The following is an 18,575-nucleotide window of genomic DNA, read 5'->3' on the forward strand; positions in this document are numbered from 1 at the left end:
ATCAATCTTAGAGAAATTGTTTTCAAGAATATAATAGAGGGGAAAGGGCGCAGGGTTTGAAACATGGCGGACGACGTGGACCAGCAACAAACTACCAACACCGTAGAAGAGCCCCTGGATCTTATCAGGCTCAGCCTGGATGAGCGAATTTATGTGAAAATGAGAAGTGACAGAGAGCTTCGAGGTAGCTTACATGCTTATGATCAACATTTAAATATGATATTGGGAGATGTGGAAGAAACTGTGACTACTATAGAAATTGATGAAGAAACACTTGAAGAGATATACAAATCAACAAAACGCAATATCCCGATGCTCTTTGTCCGGGGAGATGGCATTGTGCCGGTCACGCCTCCGTTGAGAGTTGGCTGAAACAAAGAATTTATCCTACACGGAAGTCAGGAGACTTTGTGTGATCGCATCATTAAATGTAAGATATTCAAAAGAGAAGCCTGAGTAAATTCAGATGTTGAGAAATGACCAAGGATTCTTCTGCTCCTGAAATAAGTTGCTGTGCACATAACCTAGCAGGTGTAATGCTTTAGTTCTTAAGCTAAACGACATTTTTATTTTTCTCTAATCTTTCCAATAAATGTGATCACCAAGAAAAAAAAAAGAATATAAAAAGGGAGTATTTCCCAACTTGTTTTATGAGTCTAGCATAAATCTCATGCTAAAATCTGACAGACATTACAAAAGAAAGAAAAGTAAAGATGAATATTTCTTATAAACATAGATACAAAAGTCTTTAACACGAGCCAAATGAATATAGCAACACATAGACTATATCATGACCAAGTGACTTAATCCAGAAATGTAAGATTTAAATTAAAATGATCAGTTAATAGAATTCACCATATTAACAGAATAAAAGAGAACCATGTGATCATATCAACAGATATAAAACAAACGGTATTTGATAAAACCCAATAGTAAGATGAAACTTCAGTCAAGTATGAATAAAAGCTAGCTGAAACTGATAAAGGGTATTTATAGTTAAAAAAAATCCTTGCACAGCTAATATACTTAAAAATAAATACTGAAACACTGACCCAATCATTTTAAATGAAAACCTTAAAACCTCCTATGAACTAACATTTATTTATGAACTGTGATCTAATTAGAAGCTGCACTTAAAAACATTTATTGAAATGTGTACGCCCTTGCTCCTGTAAGAAACAGCCCTAAAACATTTACTGTGTTCTGTCGCTTTGCTTGTTTTCAGTTGAGTTGTCTCTTATTTCTGGCAGTACCAGTTTCCTAGAACTGTGTGCAAAAGAAAGATCACGGGAAATCTGGGTGAATACCTGAAGACATTTCTATAAGTAAAGTAAGTTTTAGGGTATAAACTTTGCGACATTTTTGCTGTTGTGATTAAAAGCCCCTCCCATCTTCTTCTGCTCATTTCTTGATTCTACAAATAAATTACTTAATACAATACTTAATAAGTAACTTAACTGAATACTAACCATTAAACAAAAATATTGATCTTATTTTCACCTAATTTAAATCTCCTTCTGCAAAGGAATTCATGTTGCTCAGATCATACTAAACATTTTTTGGGAAAGGACTTTCTATAAGAAATGTTATCGCCCTGGCTGGTGCGCCTCAGTGGTTGCAGTGTTTCCCGTACATTTTCGAAAGGTCATGGGTTCAATTCCCGGCCAGGACACATGCCTAGGTTGTAGGTTCGGTCCCAGTTGGGGTGCATACACAAGGAAACGAATCAAAGTTTCTCTCTCACGTTGATGTTTCTCTATCTCTCTCTCATCAATGAATATATCTTTGGGTGAAGATTTAAAAAAGAAGAAAGAAAGAAAATGTCATGTATTACCTTTCGCAGTGGTCCATACTGTTTTCTGTACTTCTTGTTCCAAGATATTCCTATCTTTTTCAAAAGTTTCTGGCCAAGCTGATCAACAGGAATTAAATTATTCTCCTCCTTATAAAAAAAAAACAACACAAAGTAATTTAAGAAAATCTCATGAGCCCTGGCTGGTGTGGCTCAGTGGACTGAGCGCAGGTCTGCAAACCAAAAGGTCACTGATACAATTCCCAGTCAAGGGCATGTGCCTGGGTTGTGGGCCAGGTCCCCAGTAGGGGGCGTGGGAGAGGCAACCACACATTGATGGTTCTCTCCCTCTCTTTCTCTAAAAATAAATAAATAAAATCTGTAAAAAGATAAAAAATAAAGGAAGGAAGGAAGGAAATCTGATGAGATATAACGGCAACACTAATTAGTTCAAAGGGACCACCAGGATTGTATCTAACAGCAAACATGTAAGTGGATTAACCATAATTACTTCAAAATAAAAAAAAATTTAAAAGGTAGATTAAGCACCAGTTTAAAGAACTTGAATTTTGCTACTTTCCATGTGCCAAAGCTTAAACATTTAAAGAAGAAGATGCAAAGGGTATTCTGAGGTTTAGTAAATTTCTGACATTATGTGGGATTTCTAGAAGAAATATTTAAGTGCAAAAAAGGATTATTAATGTCTTTCCTGAATGTTTCAGAGTATAAACAAGTTCTAATAGGGGGTAAGAAGTGACCATTACAAGCAGTGGTCCCCAACCTTTTTGGCACCAGGACCGGTTCTGTGGAAGACAACTTTTCCATGGACAGCTTGGGCAGGGGCAGGCGCGTGGGGACAGGAGACAGCTCAGGCGGTAATGTGGCTGCGCTCATCCACCACTGCTCACCCTCTGCTGTGCGGCCCCACAGACCAGTCAGCGGCCTGGGGATGCCTGTGATGCAGGACAGAAAGTGACCCTTCCACCAAAATTGCTATGTTGAATCCCTAACCCTCTGAACTTCAACTGTGACTATTTTTGGATAGGGCCTTTAAAGAAGTTAAAATGAGGCCATTAGGGTGGGGCCTAATGCAACCTGACTGGTGGCCTAAGAGGAAATCTGGACGCACAGAGATACCAGGGATGAACACACACGGAGGAAGGGCCTGTGTGGACACCGGGTGAAGGCAGTCGTCGACAAGCCAAGGAGAGGGAGCTCAGAAGAAACCAAACCTGCTGACACCTTGATCTTGGACTCCCAGCCTCAAGAATTGTGAGGAACAAATTTCTGTTGCTTTAAGCCACCCAGTCTGTGGTATTTTGTTATGATGACCCTAGTAGACTAATACAGTGACCATAGACCAATATTATTGTAGTTAAAGGAGTCAGCCTACGTCCCCCAGCAAAGAATTATAAAAATCTATTTATTAAGAATGAATGAAAAAATAAAAGTAGACCTACCATTGTTACAGCAGGGTACTAAACAAACATTAAAAGTCATCTAGATGAGATATTACCAATGTTAGGAATGAGAAAGGAGGCATAACTTCAGGCCCTACAAGCATTAAAGGACAACAAAGGAAACAGTAGATTCTAAAATAGTATGTAAAGTAAATCCCAATTCTATTTAAGATGACAACAACAGTATCCAAGAAACCCAGAACCCAATCCTGATACATGTGCATAAACGAAGAAAATAGAACACAAATACGTCAAAGTGTTAACAATGACTTGAGCACTTGGTTATTTATACTTTTCATTTTCTTTATATATTTTTTAGTTCTTTTCTCTCTCAAGTTTTCTACAATGAACATCTATTTCTTTAGAACCAGAAAGTTTCCTATTTAAAAAAATGTTCAAAAATGGATATAATGTCCAAAAGAAAAAGAGGGTATCAGATCTACCAAATCAATCTCATTTACATGTATCTGATATACATACCCACACAAATATAAACACTCTCTCTACCTGTGATAAGATTGCTTTTAGAATCCTCAGTGGGTCATCAATCTCTTCTTCATTCTGATGCTCTTCCAAATTCACACCTGGTTTACTTTTTTCCTTCTAGGAAAGAAAACAAAAAAGTTGCTATCACGGGGGGACCACTGGGTAAAGTACATGATTATCTAAGCACTATACTACACACCTGAAACTAACAGAAAATAAAATTGAATGTCAACTGAAATTGAAAAAAAAAATGTTAAAAACTAATCCCTTAAAATTAACAAAATAGAAGTGTTTATGCTATGGAGATTCTAAGACGGAGAAATAACGATAAAACCAATATAATCTGCCCATGGCTTTGAATGCCAGTGTGGCTGAATGATCCCAGGCAAGCTGTTTTAACTGCTCCGGCCTCCTCCACGAGTCACGACTGTGAGGCAGGCGAGGCCGCTAGCAGCAGACACACTGAGTGAGTGACAGCCCGGTCCCACTCAGGACTGCTTTCGCTGCGCTCTGCAAATTCTGATGTGCTGGGCTTTCAACATCACAGAGCTAAAAACATGTTCTGGTCTTCATCCAGTTCATCCTCTTGTGTTGGGCTAATAAAATTCCTACCCATCTTTGCAAACTCAGCTTAAATACTCCCTTCTATTTCTATAAAGTTATGCCTAAATTCCTGATACAGTATTTTTTACTGACTTATTTTTCACATATGTCATCTTGCAAAAGTATTTTAAATGGGCTTAAAACCATATATATTCAAATAGACCTAAACAATTAACACAAGATAAAAATGGGTAAATAGTAGAATATGGCAGATTAAATACAACCATTCTGCTGTAACATTACTAAAAATGCTAAAGTAAAACATTAAAAAAAAACAAAAGGATCTTTTTAAACACATGCTGAGCTGGCGGAAGATCAGGAAAACCCTCAGCGAACAAGTGAAGTGGGAACCCAGGGAGGAACTCCAGAGCCGAGGCCTCCAGCTGTCCAGCGGTGCTGAGCCGGAGCCCCCGCCTAGTGCTCACACAGGGCAGGGCTTGGGAGAAAAAGCCCAAGGACCTGCCCACAGTGGGGAGTCGCGTGTCTGACTTTCCAAATCAATCTCCCAATTCTCTGACACTGCCTGGGTGTCCTGCAACTCAGTTCACTTGTGACACAAACTTCACTGAGTTCCTTGAGACTGCCTCCACTTACCACCCACGGACGGGGTCCCCAAGCTATCTAAACTTCTGCCTGGCTGATTAAAAATTCCAGGGTTCCTAGAACCCCCCACTTCAGGTTTGATAATTTCCTGGGGCAGTTCAGAAACCAGGAATTCACACTCAGGACTACTCGAGCGAAGCTTTGCTGGTCCCCTGCTCCCCTCCTGCTGTGCAGCCCAGTTCCTAACAGGCCATGGACCAGTCTATCACAGAGAACACAAATGAACATCGAGACGAAGAAGTCCCTCGGGGAGGCTGAGAAGGGTCCTGAGCGCAGGAGGCTCTGCCCAATGGGGTCAGTGTGGCCACCCTCTGCACACGGATGTGTTCACCAACCCGGCAGTTCCCTTATCTCCTTATTTCGGAGTTTTTATCTAAGTTTCACTATGTAGACATGACTGACTGCATCACTGGCTCTTGGTGATGGAATCTCCAGTCCCTCCCCCCTCCCAGGTCAATAATGATAATGTTAACTGTGTGTGTGTATGTGTTTAGCAAAAGTGTGTACTTGCACAAATGTGGCAAAATGTTAACAACTGGAGAATCTAGGCGAAAAGTATACAGGAGGAGTTTGTCCTATGCTGGTCATGTTTCTGTAAGGGTGAAATTATTTAGAAATAAAAATTTTAAACTTTTATCTATACTAACTTTCAGTGCCTATAAAAATAGTCTACAGAGTGAATATATAATAAATGGCAAAAGATTACGAGAAGAGAAAAAAATTCAAAGATACTTCTAAACTAATGTCTGTGCTCACCTGAAACTGCCAGTTGCCCAAATGATCGACGTCTTTGACATACACATGGTAGTGCCCTCCATAGCAGCCACCCTCGTGCACAATGACTGAGAAGAGGTCATACGTGTGTTCCAAGTCGTCCAGGTCACTCTACAAGAGAGGAGAGCACGTCACTGATATGGCTTACACAAACTAGGAAAGTACATAAGCATACAGTTAAAAAGAATTTTAACTGCTGAAATTAATAAAAATTTTACTGTTTATTATTGCTATTGAAGGGTTAATTAAGATAAATTTGAATAACTGACTTTAAAGTTCTTAATTCTTAGATAGAAAGTTATGTCATTTATCCAATACCAAACACACTACCCCAATCAAATGCTGCATCATAGTTAAATACAAGAACACACCCAAACAAGATGCTATTTTTATGTACTTTGGCTGAGATAATGTAAGCCACTGTGATAACAAAACCCACCGCGCTATCAGTGAGTCTGTAAGTTTTAGCATGCTTATCTTTGTATGATACCTATTTTGCTGCTTTATAAATGTGCTCTTTAGCTGTTGAATTTTTCCTATATACCAACTAGATTGGTTACGTTCTCAAAGTCAAAGCCACTTCTACTATTTATCACAGCTCCTGACACGTTAGTCCTGTGTATATTAGAGGAATTTAACAATCATGAATACTAGCTGGTTTTGTTTGGAAGCAGTTTAGTGTAATAAAAAGTTTTTTCTTGGTTTCTTAATTCTATGGTCAAGTTTTTCTATAATTCACGTGCTCCATAATTATGACTGGCCCAACAGATGAACACCTATACTGGCCATTTAAAAGAAAAATCTCCTTTCGGTTAGGATGCTACTTGAAGGGGTGCGAATTATTTAAGAAACTTATTTGCTTAAAAAATTATACTTTTAGAGTAACCAGCATTTAAAAAAAATTTCTGGTTCACGCAAAAAACGAGAGATCTAAACAAAGATGTGAAATGATACATTTTTCATTAATATGAAATCAAAAAGAAGTATCATCGTGCACAGTTTCTTAGACGAGTGCCCGATGCTCTGCTTGTTTCAGTTCTGTGACCTCACAGCACGCTAAAGCCATCTGACCACCGCCCCATGCAGCAACTGCAGGCTCCCACCTGAGACGGGGGGGGGGGCTAACGGAGCCCCTGTGGTGACCGTCTCACACACACGTGAGCCGAGCCCTCGTGCTGCCCACCTGAAATTCCCCCAGTGGGGCATGCCAAGTACTCCTCACTGGGAAAAACAGAATTAATGCAATTATCCTGAAAAAGGTTTTTCAGGAAATAGAGGGAGGATTGATTTACTCTGGAAGAACTATTTATTCCATGTGTGCCAATAACAAGCTCAGGGCCAACACCGAATTATAACATTTGAATGGTCTTTAATATAATAAAACAAAATCCAAAAAGCTCAGTAATTAGGGCTGAAGTAGAGGAAGGCCCATCTAAACTTAAGGTTATTTTTAAAAACAGTACTTTTATACATAGATATTCAACAGCTAGCTAATAAATGTTCTGATCTTAATAAACACATAAGGAATGATTTATAATAAGAAAAACATCAGTCTCATCATTGTAATCCTGGCATGTGTAGCAATTACATAGAAAATATTTTTAAGTGGCTTAAAAAGTAGGTTGAGTATGTAACTAATTTGTTTTCGAGCTTGTTCTTGCCGGTGTCTTCAGTATCACACCTCCTGGGTGGTGAAATTCCAATAACCTGGTGACTTTCTAGATGTGTAATTCATTATTGTAAGTCAATTAAACTAAATTCAAATGGCAAAATACCAATTAATGGTAACTTTTCCTAATGCAAGGTCATTTCTAATCTTGCTCTTAAATTTTCATTACAAAGATTTTTCAAGGAAAGTTTAATAAAAAGAACTGAAGACAAACCCATAATCTGGAAATTCAAGAGGACTGTAATAAACCAGTGGTTCTCAGCTGGGAGTGATTTTACCCACCCCCCTTCCCCAAGAAGACACAGACATCTGACCAGGTCTGAAGGCATTTCTGTCACTCCTGGGGAGGAGGGGGAGGATGCTACTGTCACCCAGCAGGTAGAAGCCAGGAAAGTGCTTCACATTCTACAATGCATGGGACAGTACGGTGCCAAGGCTGAGATTCTACAGTAAGCCAACTGAAAACCAGGTCAATTAAGGATTCGATCTTGAGAGTGGAAAAACAAAGAATTTCAATATGAAAGAGTTCAAACCTGTTCACAAAAAGGCTTGAGATTGATCCGGAGAGGGAATGTGTAACAGCTAGTTTCCTTGTATCGTTCACACTTCACAAAATCAAAATTAAATCTTAATAATGAAATAGTAAGAAAGGGAGGCAGCTTACGTAATTTGGCCGACTGTTAAAAGAAAAATGTTAGAAGTTTTTAAAAAGCAGTTATATAAATGAATACATAATGTTTCTTAACACGTGAAAAAGCAAGTTATGACTTTAAGAGTCACAAACTCATCGTACGGGGTTGCACGGAGCCCTTGATATAAACTCATCTCTTGCAGGACAGAAGGTGACGTCCCTCATTCGTGCTTGCAACTAAGAACTCTCTCCCCAATTTCACGCTGTCAGTGTTCACACCCTGATCTCAAAGCTATCTGATGAGCGTGTCTTAAATACATGCTCCCCTCCCCCAAAGTGTCTCCTTCCTGCCCGAGCCCTGACCTTTCACCTTCTCCCTTTTACTTACTGAAGAACTGGGACTTCAGGACCTGTTTCAATGGATCTGGACCCTTGATGTTCTATGAAAATTGTATGTGTATATGTATTTTTCTGAGAAGATCCATAGTTTTAATTAGACTTAAGATCCACTGTTTGGGGTTTTCCAGTTACTATTCTTAAAAGCAGGCAAGAAGATGTGTTTTAATTCCTTGCTTTAAAACAAAATACGAAATTAAGCTGCTTTTTATTTAAAAATCATCAGCTCTTCCCAACCCCCCTGCACTAATGGCATGTCAGGGGAACAAGAACAGTCCTTCCCCATATATAAAGTTATCCAAAATCATAAGTACCTAACATTCCTAAAAATATATTTAAAACAATAATCCTACAAATTGAGTGTATAATAAAAAGAATTTAAATGATAAAATAGCACTTTAACCACATGGAACATTTTCAAACAAGCTCAAAAACACGTCTAAGAAACTGAGTAACTCAACTACAATGTGGCTGAAAAAAGACTGTTCAGAACAAGATAGTCTGCATTAACCCAAATTTAGAATGCAATACATCTAGTGCAACTAAAATATAGTGTAATTTTTAAGCCTCACCTGAGGATATATTTATTGATTTTAGAGAGGGAAAAGAAGAGGGAGGGAAAGGGGAGAGAGAGAGAGACATCGATGTGAGAGAGAAACATTGGTCAGTTGCCTCCTGTATGCGCCCCACCCAGGGATCGAACCCACAACCTAGGTATGTGCCCTGACCCAGGATTGAACCTACAACCTCTTGGTGTACAGGATGATGCTCCAACCAACTGAACCACCCAGCCAGGGCTAGAATGTAACTTTAAAAGTACCAAGATCAAACATTTCCACTGGAAAAAAACACCCAATGATATAGAAGTCATATGAAAGAACTGCTTTTGTTTAGCAGAAGGTTGTTTTACTAATGCACAAATTAAGTCCAACTAAAACTAAGAATGCATTTAAGTATCTTTCTCAGACTTTTTAATCCTCTGAATTTTATATATTTTTTATTAGATTGTAGTTGTTAACACCAAAGGTGAGATACAAACTAAGCAAAAAATAAACCTATTTGGGTTTCATAAAGGGCAAAGGCTGGATGGAAATGCGGACTAAACGATGTAATATTCACCCTGCTTTCTAATCCTACAGTGAAAGCTATGGCACAGGCTTTACCATTTTTATTACACTTTCACCTACAATCTCCAGGGCCCAAATCAACGCCATGTGCTATCTAAATCATCCCTCACTTTCTCTGGCAGAAAATCCAGGAACTGTCGTCAGCTGCAGGAGTAGCGTTACCTCTCTGTCATAACAGAGTAGCTGCAAAGAGATGCCTTCTGTGGTGGTTCTTTCAGCGGGTGCGCAGTAACCACTAACCAAATCCAGCTCGAGTGTGTCAGGCTGGAAGTGCCTGTGAGCCCACCCTCCAGCAGAGGAACAGTGGCCCCTGCAGGTAAGAATGGCGGCAGTAGGGCTGGGGCCACACTGTGAAACACTGCTGCTTACACTGTGCCCTCCCTTCATCCTCTGTTTTGCTCCCCTGTACAAAAGAAACCCAGAAGTGCTCGCCAAGCCCTCTGATCAGCAAGTTCAGTACGGCCTGCTCCAAGTGTGGGAAGGGGAGAGGGCACACTGCATCTGCGAGAATCAGGGAGATACACACCACATGGCTCGACACTGTACAGCAACCCCGTGTGCGGAAAATGAGGAAAGCCATCTCTTTTCAGAGTATGGGGGAAGAGAGGAAAGCTCAGCAAGCTTCTTGGTTGGCAGAAATAAAAACATACTGCCTTTTCATAATGGTAACTTGCAAAAAGCAGGGATGGTAGGGAGTTTATCAACAAAAGGTATATTTAAGAAACACTAAGGTACAAACAATTTTTTCCAGGGAAAGAAAGAAGAGAATTACTGGTCTAAAAGCTTAAAAAAATTCACTATAAAAAATTAAAGTACAGATATGTATAATGTAAATGTGTTTTTGATTCTTAGTACTAACTAAGGGTTTCATATATAAGGGGGCACCCCCCCCAAAAAAACCCCTGGAATTATCTTCTGGAGGGCGGGCCCCTTGTAGGACAGGCTCCCTTCCTTACGTGCATGTTCTAGGAACCCATCTCTATCAGTGTGTCAGCTGGCGATGTTGTGAGAGGCTGCGTTTGGCTACAGTACATTTTTTCTGAAGACTTCTTCAATGATGGGTGATTGACGAGTGCACCTGCCCACATGGTGCTGAGTGTTCAGCAGTTTTTGATCAAGAACAGCATGACCCCCATGCTCCACCCTCCCTATTCACCTATCTCGCCCCGAGACTTGTTTGTTTGTTTCCCTCAATGAAAAAAGTCCTCAAAAGGAAACATTTTGCCGATGTGGAAGAAGCAGAAACAAAAAAAGGCAGAAGCATCAAAAGGCATCAAAATCGATGAATTCAAAAACTGGTCTGAGCAGTGGAAAAAATGTCTCATTTGGTGTAGTGCACCAAATGGAAAGTACTTTGAAAGTGACTGAAGTTTAAACATGTAAGAATAAACACACAGTTTAAAAAAAATAAATTCCCAGCTTTTCTGGGTCCCCAGTCGTGTACCCTACAGACTGTTTCAAACAAGCTGACTGCACTTGACAGACCTGCCTGCTCCCAGGCTCTAGGTGGGCTCCCTGAGGAAAGGCAGAGGGCCCGTCTTTACCTTTGCTGCTTCCACCAGCCTGTCGCAAGCTCCGCAGTGGTACAAATTCTCAGAGTCGAAAACCTCCTCTTCTACATACATGTTCCAGAGTGCATCTTCCAAACCTGCCATGTTTTTGACCACTACTGTTAGATCTAAGAAGTCTTCCTGGAAAACACATAAATAATTCTAGAAAACAATCTCAGAGGTTCACATAACATCATGAACTCATCTACGTATTGGGAATAATCAGATATATTTTTCCTAAAACACTGTACTTACGAAAGTACAGATCTTCTGATCATTTACTGTGAAACTCGTAACACCAAATTATCTTTTCTAAAGCAAGCTGTAACTGAGCTTGTAAACTAGTTACATCAGGAACTAGTTTAGGAGTTCCCTGTTGACAGGCTGAAACCTGGACACACGTGTGAACTGAGAACTGTGCAGTGCAGGGCTCATCCGTGCTGCCGGGGCCTCTAGGCCAAAACAGCACGGGCAGGGCTGAAGACTCTAATGGACGCTCTGCTTCCGCTTCTGCTGCTACTGGGCGGGTTTAGAATGCACCGAGCAAGGTGTAAGGAAAAAATCGGTTTGAGCCAGGGTAAAAAGGATTCTTATGAAGATTAAGAGGAGGGTATTTTGCAAAATGGGATCTATTACATTCTACTATAATTACATTTGAATTACAACATGTTTCTAGTAATAACACTTAAAATCTGACAAATTTAAATAATATTTAGTTTTAATAGCATTAAAGGGATTATGGGACTGAAAAATGATAGTACTAATCAGTTCATGGTGGAAATCTAAAGTAATAAAAGTAACATTTATATATAGCTTATAATATATATGGGAAAAGTTAATGTCTGTAACTTATCATATGCTTTAATGTACAATATGGTTTAAAATTAGTTTGTGAATTATTGTTATAATTAAATCAATCGTACAGTAATTCAAAGACACACATCATCTTAATGTTTCCAAATTAGGCTGGCCAAACCTCTTAGCACAGGCAATAAAGGACAAAAAGTATGTTTTATCCTCAATGCTCATGAAAAATGGAAAGAGACAAAAATATATATTCAAAAAAAGCAATTAATGCGACACTTGGACAATGACATTCAGTTTTTACTCATACAACACAGACACCCCCTGTAACTCCTGTGCTAGCAAGGAGGTCTGCATTAAAGGACAGCCGCTCCGCGGAAGCCACCTGTCTCCGAGACTGGGGGACTGGGCGGGGGCCACTATAGTCACATGAGCAAAGTCTATGTGACTATAGTGACCTTCCAAGTCTATTTTCCAATTAGAATAAATGGGCCATCTGTGCCATGACAAAGAACTTGATTATAATGGCTTTATATATATGTGTATATATATATATAAAAATTCATATGTATATTTTATACATGTAATAAACATATACATTTAAACATACGCACACACATACAATGAACTTTCTCAAAGACATTAATAAAATAAACCCAATATTTAATTACAGATGTTTGTCAGTTCTCTGTATTTTTCTGACTTCCCTAATTAACTTTGTAACATTCCAACCACCAACAAGTCCCTCTTCTCGTGAGGCTACAGATCTCTACCTGTAACACCCCCAACCCTACTTTCTAAACATCAGGGTGCTGAATCAAACATCAAAGCTGTGTTTTAAGATGTCTGCTTCTTTTGGTTTACATGGAGAAATCTGGATATAAACTTATGACTTGGTATAGCTAGAGTTAAAAAACCAACACAATGATTTCTACTAATAAATACTTCACTCACGTGGCACTGTAGGTCACAGATCGAATGACATGAACTATACTTAACGATATCACTTATTACTAAATGCTCTTGCATACTCACCTGCTTTTCACTGACATTCTTACATTCTTTACAAACAATCTGGTTAACGATGGTTCCGTGATAGAGGCGATTGATGAGGTCATGGCCAGAGGTCCCGACTAAAGAAGTTTCCAAAGCACTAAAGAGAATCCGATTCAGTTCCTGCACATCATGTTGCCTCATTTCCTACAAAACAGGGAACTTTTAAATGTGATTTTGTGCTTCGGATTTTTAAAAACAGATTTTTAAAGTACTATTAGTTAAAAAAAACACAAGTTACCAAGGAATCCAAAGGTAAATCTTGATCCAATACAAGGATGATTAATCTAAAGGAGCTGAGAACAGGTTAGAAGATCACCACCTCCTTTTATTTTTACTACGAAACGAAAACACCGACAGGAGGCATTCAGTGTGTGCAGTAACTCAAGCGGAAAACAGGGAAGCGCGTGTATGCCTGCAGGAACCATGTGCACGGCCATGGGAGGGAGCGCAGGAAGGAACAGGACGGGCGCAGAGCACTGGCTGTGAAATCTCACTCAGATCAGAGGGGCTGGTGAACAGTCCGAGTGTCAATGTTTGAAAAGAACTGGAATTTACTGCTTTGACATGCAGACCAACTACAGCAACACTGACACAGGGCTGCTGAGAAAATTCCACTGGCGCGTGCTTTAATCCGCTACGAGCCACGCCATGGGGATAAACTGAACTACTCCTTCAAGACAATGTCTAAACCAAAGCCAAGGGGTGCACCAACTCCTGAAGTGGAGGAGAGGAAAAGATCAGCAGGAGGCAGCACCACAGCCGGAGGGCAGCAGCTGGTGCTTGGAGGAGCAGCGGTGAGTGCGACTGAGAGCCCGCTGGGCACAGAGAAGTGTCTCCTGGACCTGGCACACAGGTGTCCTGAGTGACTCTGACAAGAAAGGTAGAAAGGAGGTGGAGGAACAGGGGAAGGTGCAGAAGTAGAGGCAGTGAAGGAAGACAATTTTAAAGGTAAGTTTTGTGTAAAAAGAAGCTGACAAAGTGGATAAAAGCTGGGGTAAGATGTAGGACTTGGGATCTCTTCCTTCCTTCCTTTCTTTTTAAACACACCAGACACTAGAGGACACAAATTTCTTCAATATCACTGGCTCTGATGGGAAGGAAGTGCGTGGAAGTTTTCAAGCTCTGTTTCTGAACAATCCTAAATTTGCCCAGTGTCTCAGAGACGCTGTCTGTCACTGCAAGTCCAGTCCTGCAAGATTTTATTTAGAAATAAGTAAGGTTTCCACAGCTTTAACAAGTATGAAATCAGGAAACTAGTGGGAGCTCATTACCCAAAACAAAGGGAAATCCATCAACCGATGACTAGATTAAAAAAAAAAACCATGTGGAATATCCATCCAATAGACTATCACTTGGCAATAAAAAGGAGTTAAGTGCTGATACATACCCTATGATTCCACTTCTGCAAACTGTGCAGAACAGGCAAGTCCACAGACATAGAAAGCAGATTAGTGGTTGCCAGGGGCTCGGGGGGAAAGGCTGGGGGAGGGAGACTGCTAATGGGTACAGAGTGGGGAAAAGGTTCTAAAATTGATAGTGGTGACTGTTATACAACTCTGCAAATATAGTAAAAACCCACTGAATAGTACCCTCTAAAAGAGGAAATCTTAGGACATGTGAATTATGTCTCAATAAAGTGGCTATTTTTAAAACAGGGAAAGAAAAAGGAATTAACCCTAAGCACTGCCCCACCCCAGAATTTTAACATTCTGTTTGGGGAATGTATTATTAACCCGTCAAAGCCTAGGCCCTACCTCTTTAACCACACAGCATCGCCTAGTTAAAGGAGTATTCCTGTTAGAAAAAGACCACAGTTCAGAGTTTACTTTTGAAGGCAACATAACACTATTTTGATCACTGCCTCTTTAAATTCTGTGAGAGTCTCCCAGAGCTGTGTCTTTACAAGAACACATCGTTCCATAAAAAAATCGTGGACTTGGTTTTGTTTGATTTGATACAGACAACAAGCACCTTTACTCGTTGCTGACAAATGTGTTTGTATTCAGTGAAACACCCTTCAGGGACGCAAACAGAAAAATGAGACAGTCTTACAACAGGACACAGGCAGACAATGGAGAGTTGGGAGAAAGGCAGGGCTGGGAGAGTGCAAAGGCTTGCCAAGGACGGTTTCACAGTTTTGCTTGAAGCACTTGGTCAAATCAGAACACCCAGATGCAAACACCAAAGCGCGCCACAAAGGCAGACGGAATTACTGCTAGTCAGCTTTCCGAGCTTTTGGAGCAGTTTGCTACGTGAACGGTAATTTCCATGTAATAGGCGTTACATCTCAAGTAGACCACATAAAGATTCTCAGGGTGTAAACTGCACAAAACAGCTCTTACAGTCTCCTTGTATCCACAACCCTCTCACCACCCCAAGTCACAACCATTCACAATCCTGCAAACAGCAAGATTTCTGGCTTGTAAGTATTTAAAATGAGAGATGCAAATATTGAAAAAATACCTTGAGACCCTAAACCAAAACTGAAGAAGTCAGATAACACATTAGCCCCGTGTTTACTCTTTACGGCTGGTAGCTTTTCCGGGAGAGGCGGCCCCTCCTACCTCGTCGCTGGTCCACCCAAAGCTGTCCGTGAGGTCCTCGGTGGAGGCAGCTTCCTGGTCCAAGAGCAGGAGCTGCGCAAACAGCCGCTGCAGCTGTAAAGGTATGATGCGAACCTGCGGCAGAACAAATGCATTTCTAATTGAGTCTCTTCAGTGCTGGCTGGGGCTTTTTAAAAGAACTGCACACTAGTTTTCTTACACCTCCTAGTTCATTCAGTTCACCCAGAAGAAAATTTATAAATATCTTAGTACAAAGAGTCAACTATCTAGAGCTAAATTCATTTTTCTTTGAAAATTCAATCCAAAATATATTAGGTATCTGGAGTTTTCAACCTTGACATAGTTCAGATCAATATTAAAACCCAAAGCGGCCTTAATAAACTACTCAATGATTACAGGCTAACAGTAATTTAAGTCCCTAATACAGACTTGTCAAATCCATTTTCACTGGGGCTCACATCAGCCTCACGGTTGCCTTCGAAGGGCCAAATGCAACTTTAGGACTGTGTAAATGTAACTACTCCTTAACTAGGGGCAAGGAGCTTGACGCTGCCCCTGGGTGGAAACAAGGAGCCTGGCTGGATAAAACAAGGTGGAGGGCCAGATTTGGCCCATGGGCCTTGTTTGACACCTGTGCTCTAGTAGTTCATTCTTGAAAATACCTCCAAAAAAGACATATTCCCATGAGGAGTTTCCCAGTCGTGGGCTGGCTGCACCCTGCCTCACTTTCTTCCTGCAGGCTCCAAGCCCAGTCCTGCCTTATTTGGGGTGGTGAGGGCCAGGCTGTCAGGGAATGCGGCTCAGAGCCTGCTCTGTACCACATTTAAGCATTTAAAGTGAGAATCAGCCTTTAGAAACTTCTATGGCAAGTTGATGTTGCCACATCTTTATTGTATCCTATAGAAGTTATGACATGCAGCAGATTGGGAATTACACACACACACACACACACACAGAGAGAAACTGGCCCTCTGTGGGGCGGGGGGTCTGAGACGCACTGGGCTGGGTCATGGAAAGCTGACTCCTCATAAGAAGTACCGAGTTTAGCCAGAAAGCAACAAACTTCTGAACTATGTTTAAGCAGGGAAGGAACATGATTAGATCTGCACTTATGATAAAGCAATTTCTCACTCAATTTATTTCCAGAATACCAAACAGAAAGAATACTGGTCTCTATTTGTTGTTGTTACAAATGAGTGCGTTAAGGGGAGTTTTTGGTAGGCTAGTGTGGATGATTTGCAAATACTTCCTTCTCCAGAAGAGAGAATAAATACAGTAGAGTGAGGTGTGCCTATCAAGCTGCAGCAACATGACATGTGGAAAAGTAATGTTTTTTTGGAAGGAAAATTCCATTACTAGTAGGGAATAAGCCAAGTTACTCTCTGAAAATAAGAATCATATTTGGTAATTAATAAAATTACTGATTCTATAAGAAACTTAATTCTTTCCTTATAAAACATTCCCTCAATACTGCAAAAAACCCTTGTAAATCATAAATTTAATACCTTTGCATTAGGATTATCCTTTTCCTTTAAAGAACCAAGTTCTTCTGGGCCAAGAGCAAATAAAGCTTCTAAACAAAAGTAGAATCAGAGATGTAAATGACATCATTTCATCTTAGAAAAACAAGACCACCAGTACGTAAAATCAGTTAACGATTCAGAAATGTGAGTCTGGCAATATTTCTACCCGTACTCCACACATTGTACTTTCTGGTAACATTATTTTTAACCACTGACTATAAAGGGCATGCTAGGGTTTCAGTATGAAAGATCTAGAAAAGGAAAATTATGCATATAAAACTAAAAACAGTAACATCAGAAATCTGCGATGGCTTCCTACTGCCTATGGCAGTGGGTCCCTAAAGCCACATAAGGAATCTTAGGAAATGTAACAAATATATAATAATGTCCCGCATGATTAATAACAAGCCACATGTGATGTTTCCTACCATCCCCTCCTGAGAAGGACCCCCTTTCACCCTGCAGCCAGGCCCTTCCTCTTTTGGGTGTGTAAGTGTCCTTCCTGTGTCGAGGGTGGTAACAGGTGGCAGTGGTCTGAGCTGGAAAAATAAGTTGGTGACCCAGTGCCAGTCTCCAGGACTTTTTTTGCAATCCAACATCTAGCTATGCCACCCGGCAGAGAGACATCTGAACCTTTTGGGAAGTCCATATTCAAGCCGGGAGGAGCTCCTACTGGGGAACTCTGACACACGTCAGGGAGAGAAGGGAGGACGCGTGTTGTCCCCTACTGGCAGCCACCACTGCCCAGTGATCACTGTTCTGAGTGCTCTGCCCCTCCCGTGTTCCTGGGAGGAGCTGGGGTACGCGAGCCACAGCACTAAAGGTGAAAGCACAAAAACCACACAAGGACTTTTACAGTCACCTCCCACTGGGCTCAGCGACACTGACCTGGGAGTACAGTGGACCCGATCTAGCCCTACTCCATAAAATATGGTTGCAAAAAGCTCCAAGACTTTTCTCCCCCAGTTCTTACTCTAAATTCTACCTCCCCCTCCACGAGCATCAGGATTCATGCTAGGCCTCACGAGTGCGGGATCCGCACCCAGATGCCAACCCATGTGCTGGGCCTGTCACCTCCTTTGCTAAGGGACGATGTCCTGGGACTCTCAGCCCTGTTCTTGCCCAGTGGTATTCTCCATGACTGCCCCAACCCAAACACCTACCCCAGTTTCTTTTTAAGGCTACTTTTCCACTTCAAGGTGCCCTTAAACTTCAATTACATTAGAACTTGGAGAAGTTCTCACCCCCCGCCTCCCTTTTTGGCTTATTCATGCTGAAAAGTTCTAATGATGGAATTACTGAATGTGTCAGGGAGATACTTTTATAGAGGGGATGGAGTCAAGGACAAGAGGCTCCACTCTTAAGTCCCACCTACAGCCCAATCCATTAGAATAGCCCTGGGAAGGGGAGAAGGGTAAATGTTTACTCAATTTCTGGAGTCAGGAGTCTTTCTAAGCTTAAAAGCAACAGAAAATGTCACAAAGATTTGGTAAGTTGTGCAGTGGTGGGAAGGGGTGTGTTGCAAAGTCGATACGGG

The 18,575-nt window shown here is 40.8% G+C and overlaps 1 protein-coding gene and 1 pseudogene across 4 annotated transcripts in view; one reads left to right on the forward strand and one right to left on the reverse strand.

Moving 5' to 3' along the window:
* USP40 (ubiquitin specific peptidase 40) overlaps positions 1 to 18,575 on the reverse strand; it is a 66,036-nt gene that overhangs the window by 45,035 nt on the left and 2,426 nt on the right. For 3 of the 4 annotated variants that reach the window (XM_045198052.3, XM_045198051.3, XM_053919230.1), the window contains exons 3-10: positions 17,021 to 17,088; positions 15,516 to 15,629; positions 12,931 to 13,095; positions 11,086 to 11,232; positions 7,921 to 8,064; positions 5,701 to 5,829; positions 3,760 to 3,855; positions 1,835 to 1,942 (exon numbers count right to left, since the gene is read on the reverse strand). In XM_045198052.3, coding sequence (XP_045053987.2) covers positions 1,835 to 1,942; positions 3,760 to 3,855; positions 5,701 to 5,829; positions 7,921 to 8,064; positions 11,086 to 11,232; positions 12,931 to 13,095; positions 15,516 to 15,629; positions 17,021 to 17,088 — 971 coding nt within the window. The remainder of the gene's footprint in view (positions 1 to 1,834; positions 1,943 to 3,759; positions 3,856 to 5,700; positions 5,830 to 7,920; positions 8,065 to 11,085; positions 11,233 to 12,930; positions 13,096 to 15,515; positions 15,630 to 17,020; positions 17,089 to 18,575) is intronic. The other variant, XM_071220745.1, reaches the window with a different exon arrangement.
* On the forward strand, positions 31 to 725 carry LOC112307658 (U6 snRNA-associated Sm-like protein LSm3 pseudogene; annotated as a pseudogene).

This window comes from Desmodus rotundus, chromosome 2 (genome assembly GCF_022682495.2).
Source record: "Desmodus rotundus isolate HL8 chromosome 2, HLdesRot8A.1, whole genome shotgun sequence".
Classification (NCBI taxonomy): domain Eukaryota; kingdom Metazoa; phylum Chordata; class Mammalia; order Chiroptera; family Phyllostomidae; genus Desmodus; species Desmodus rotundus.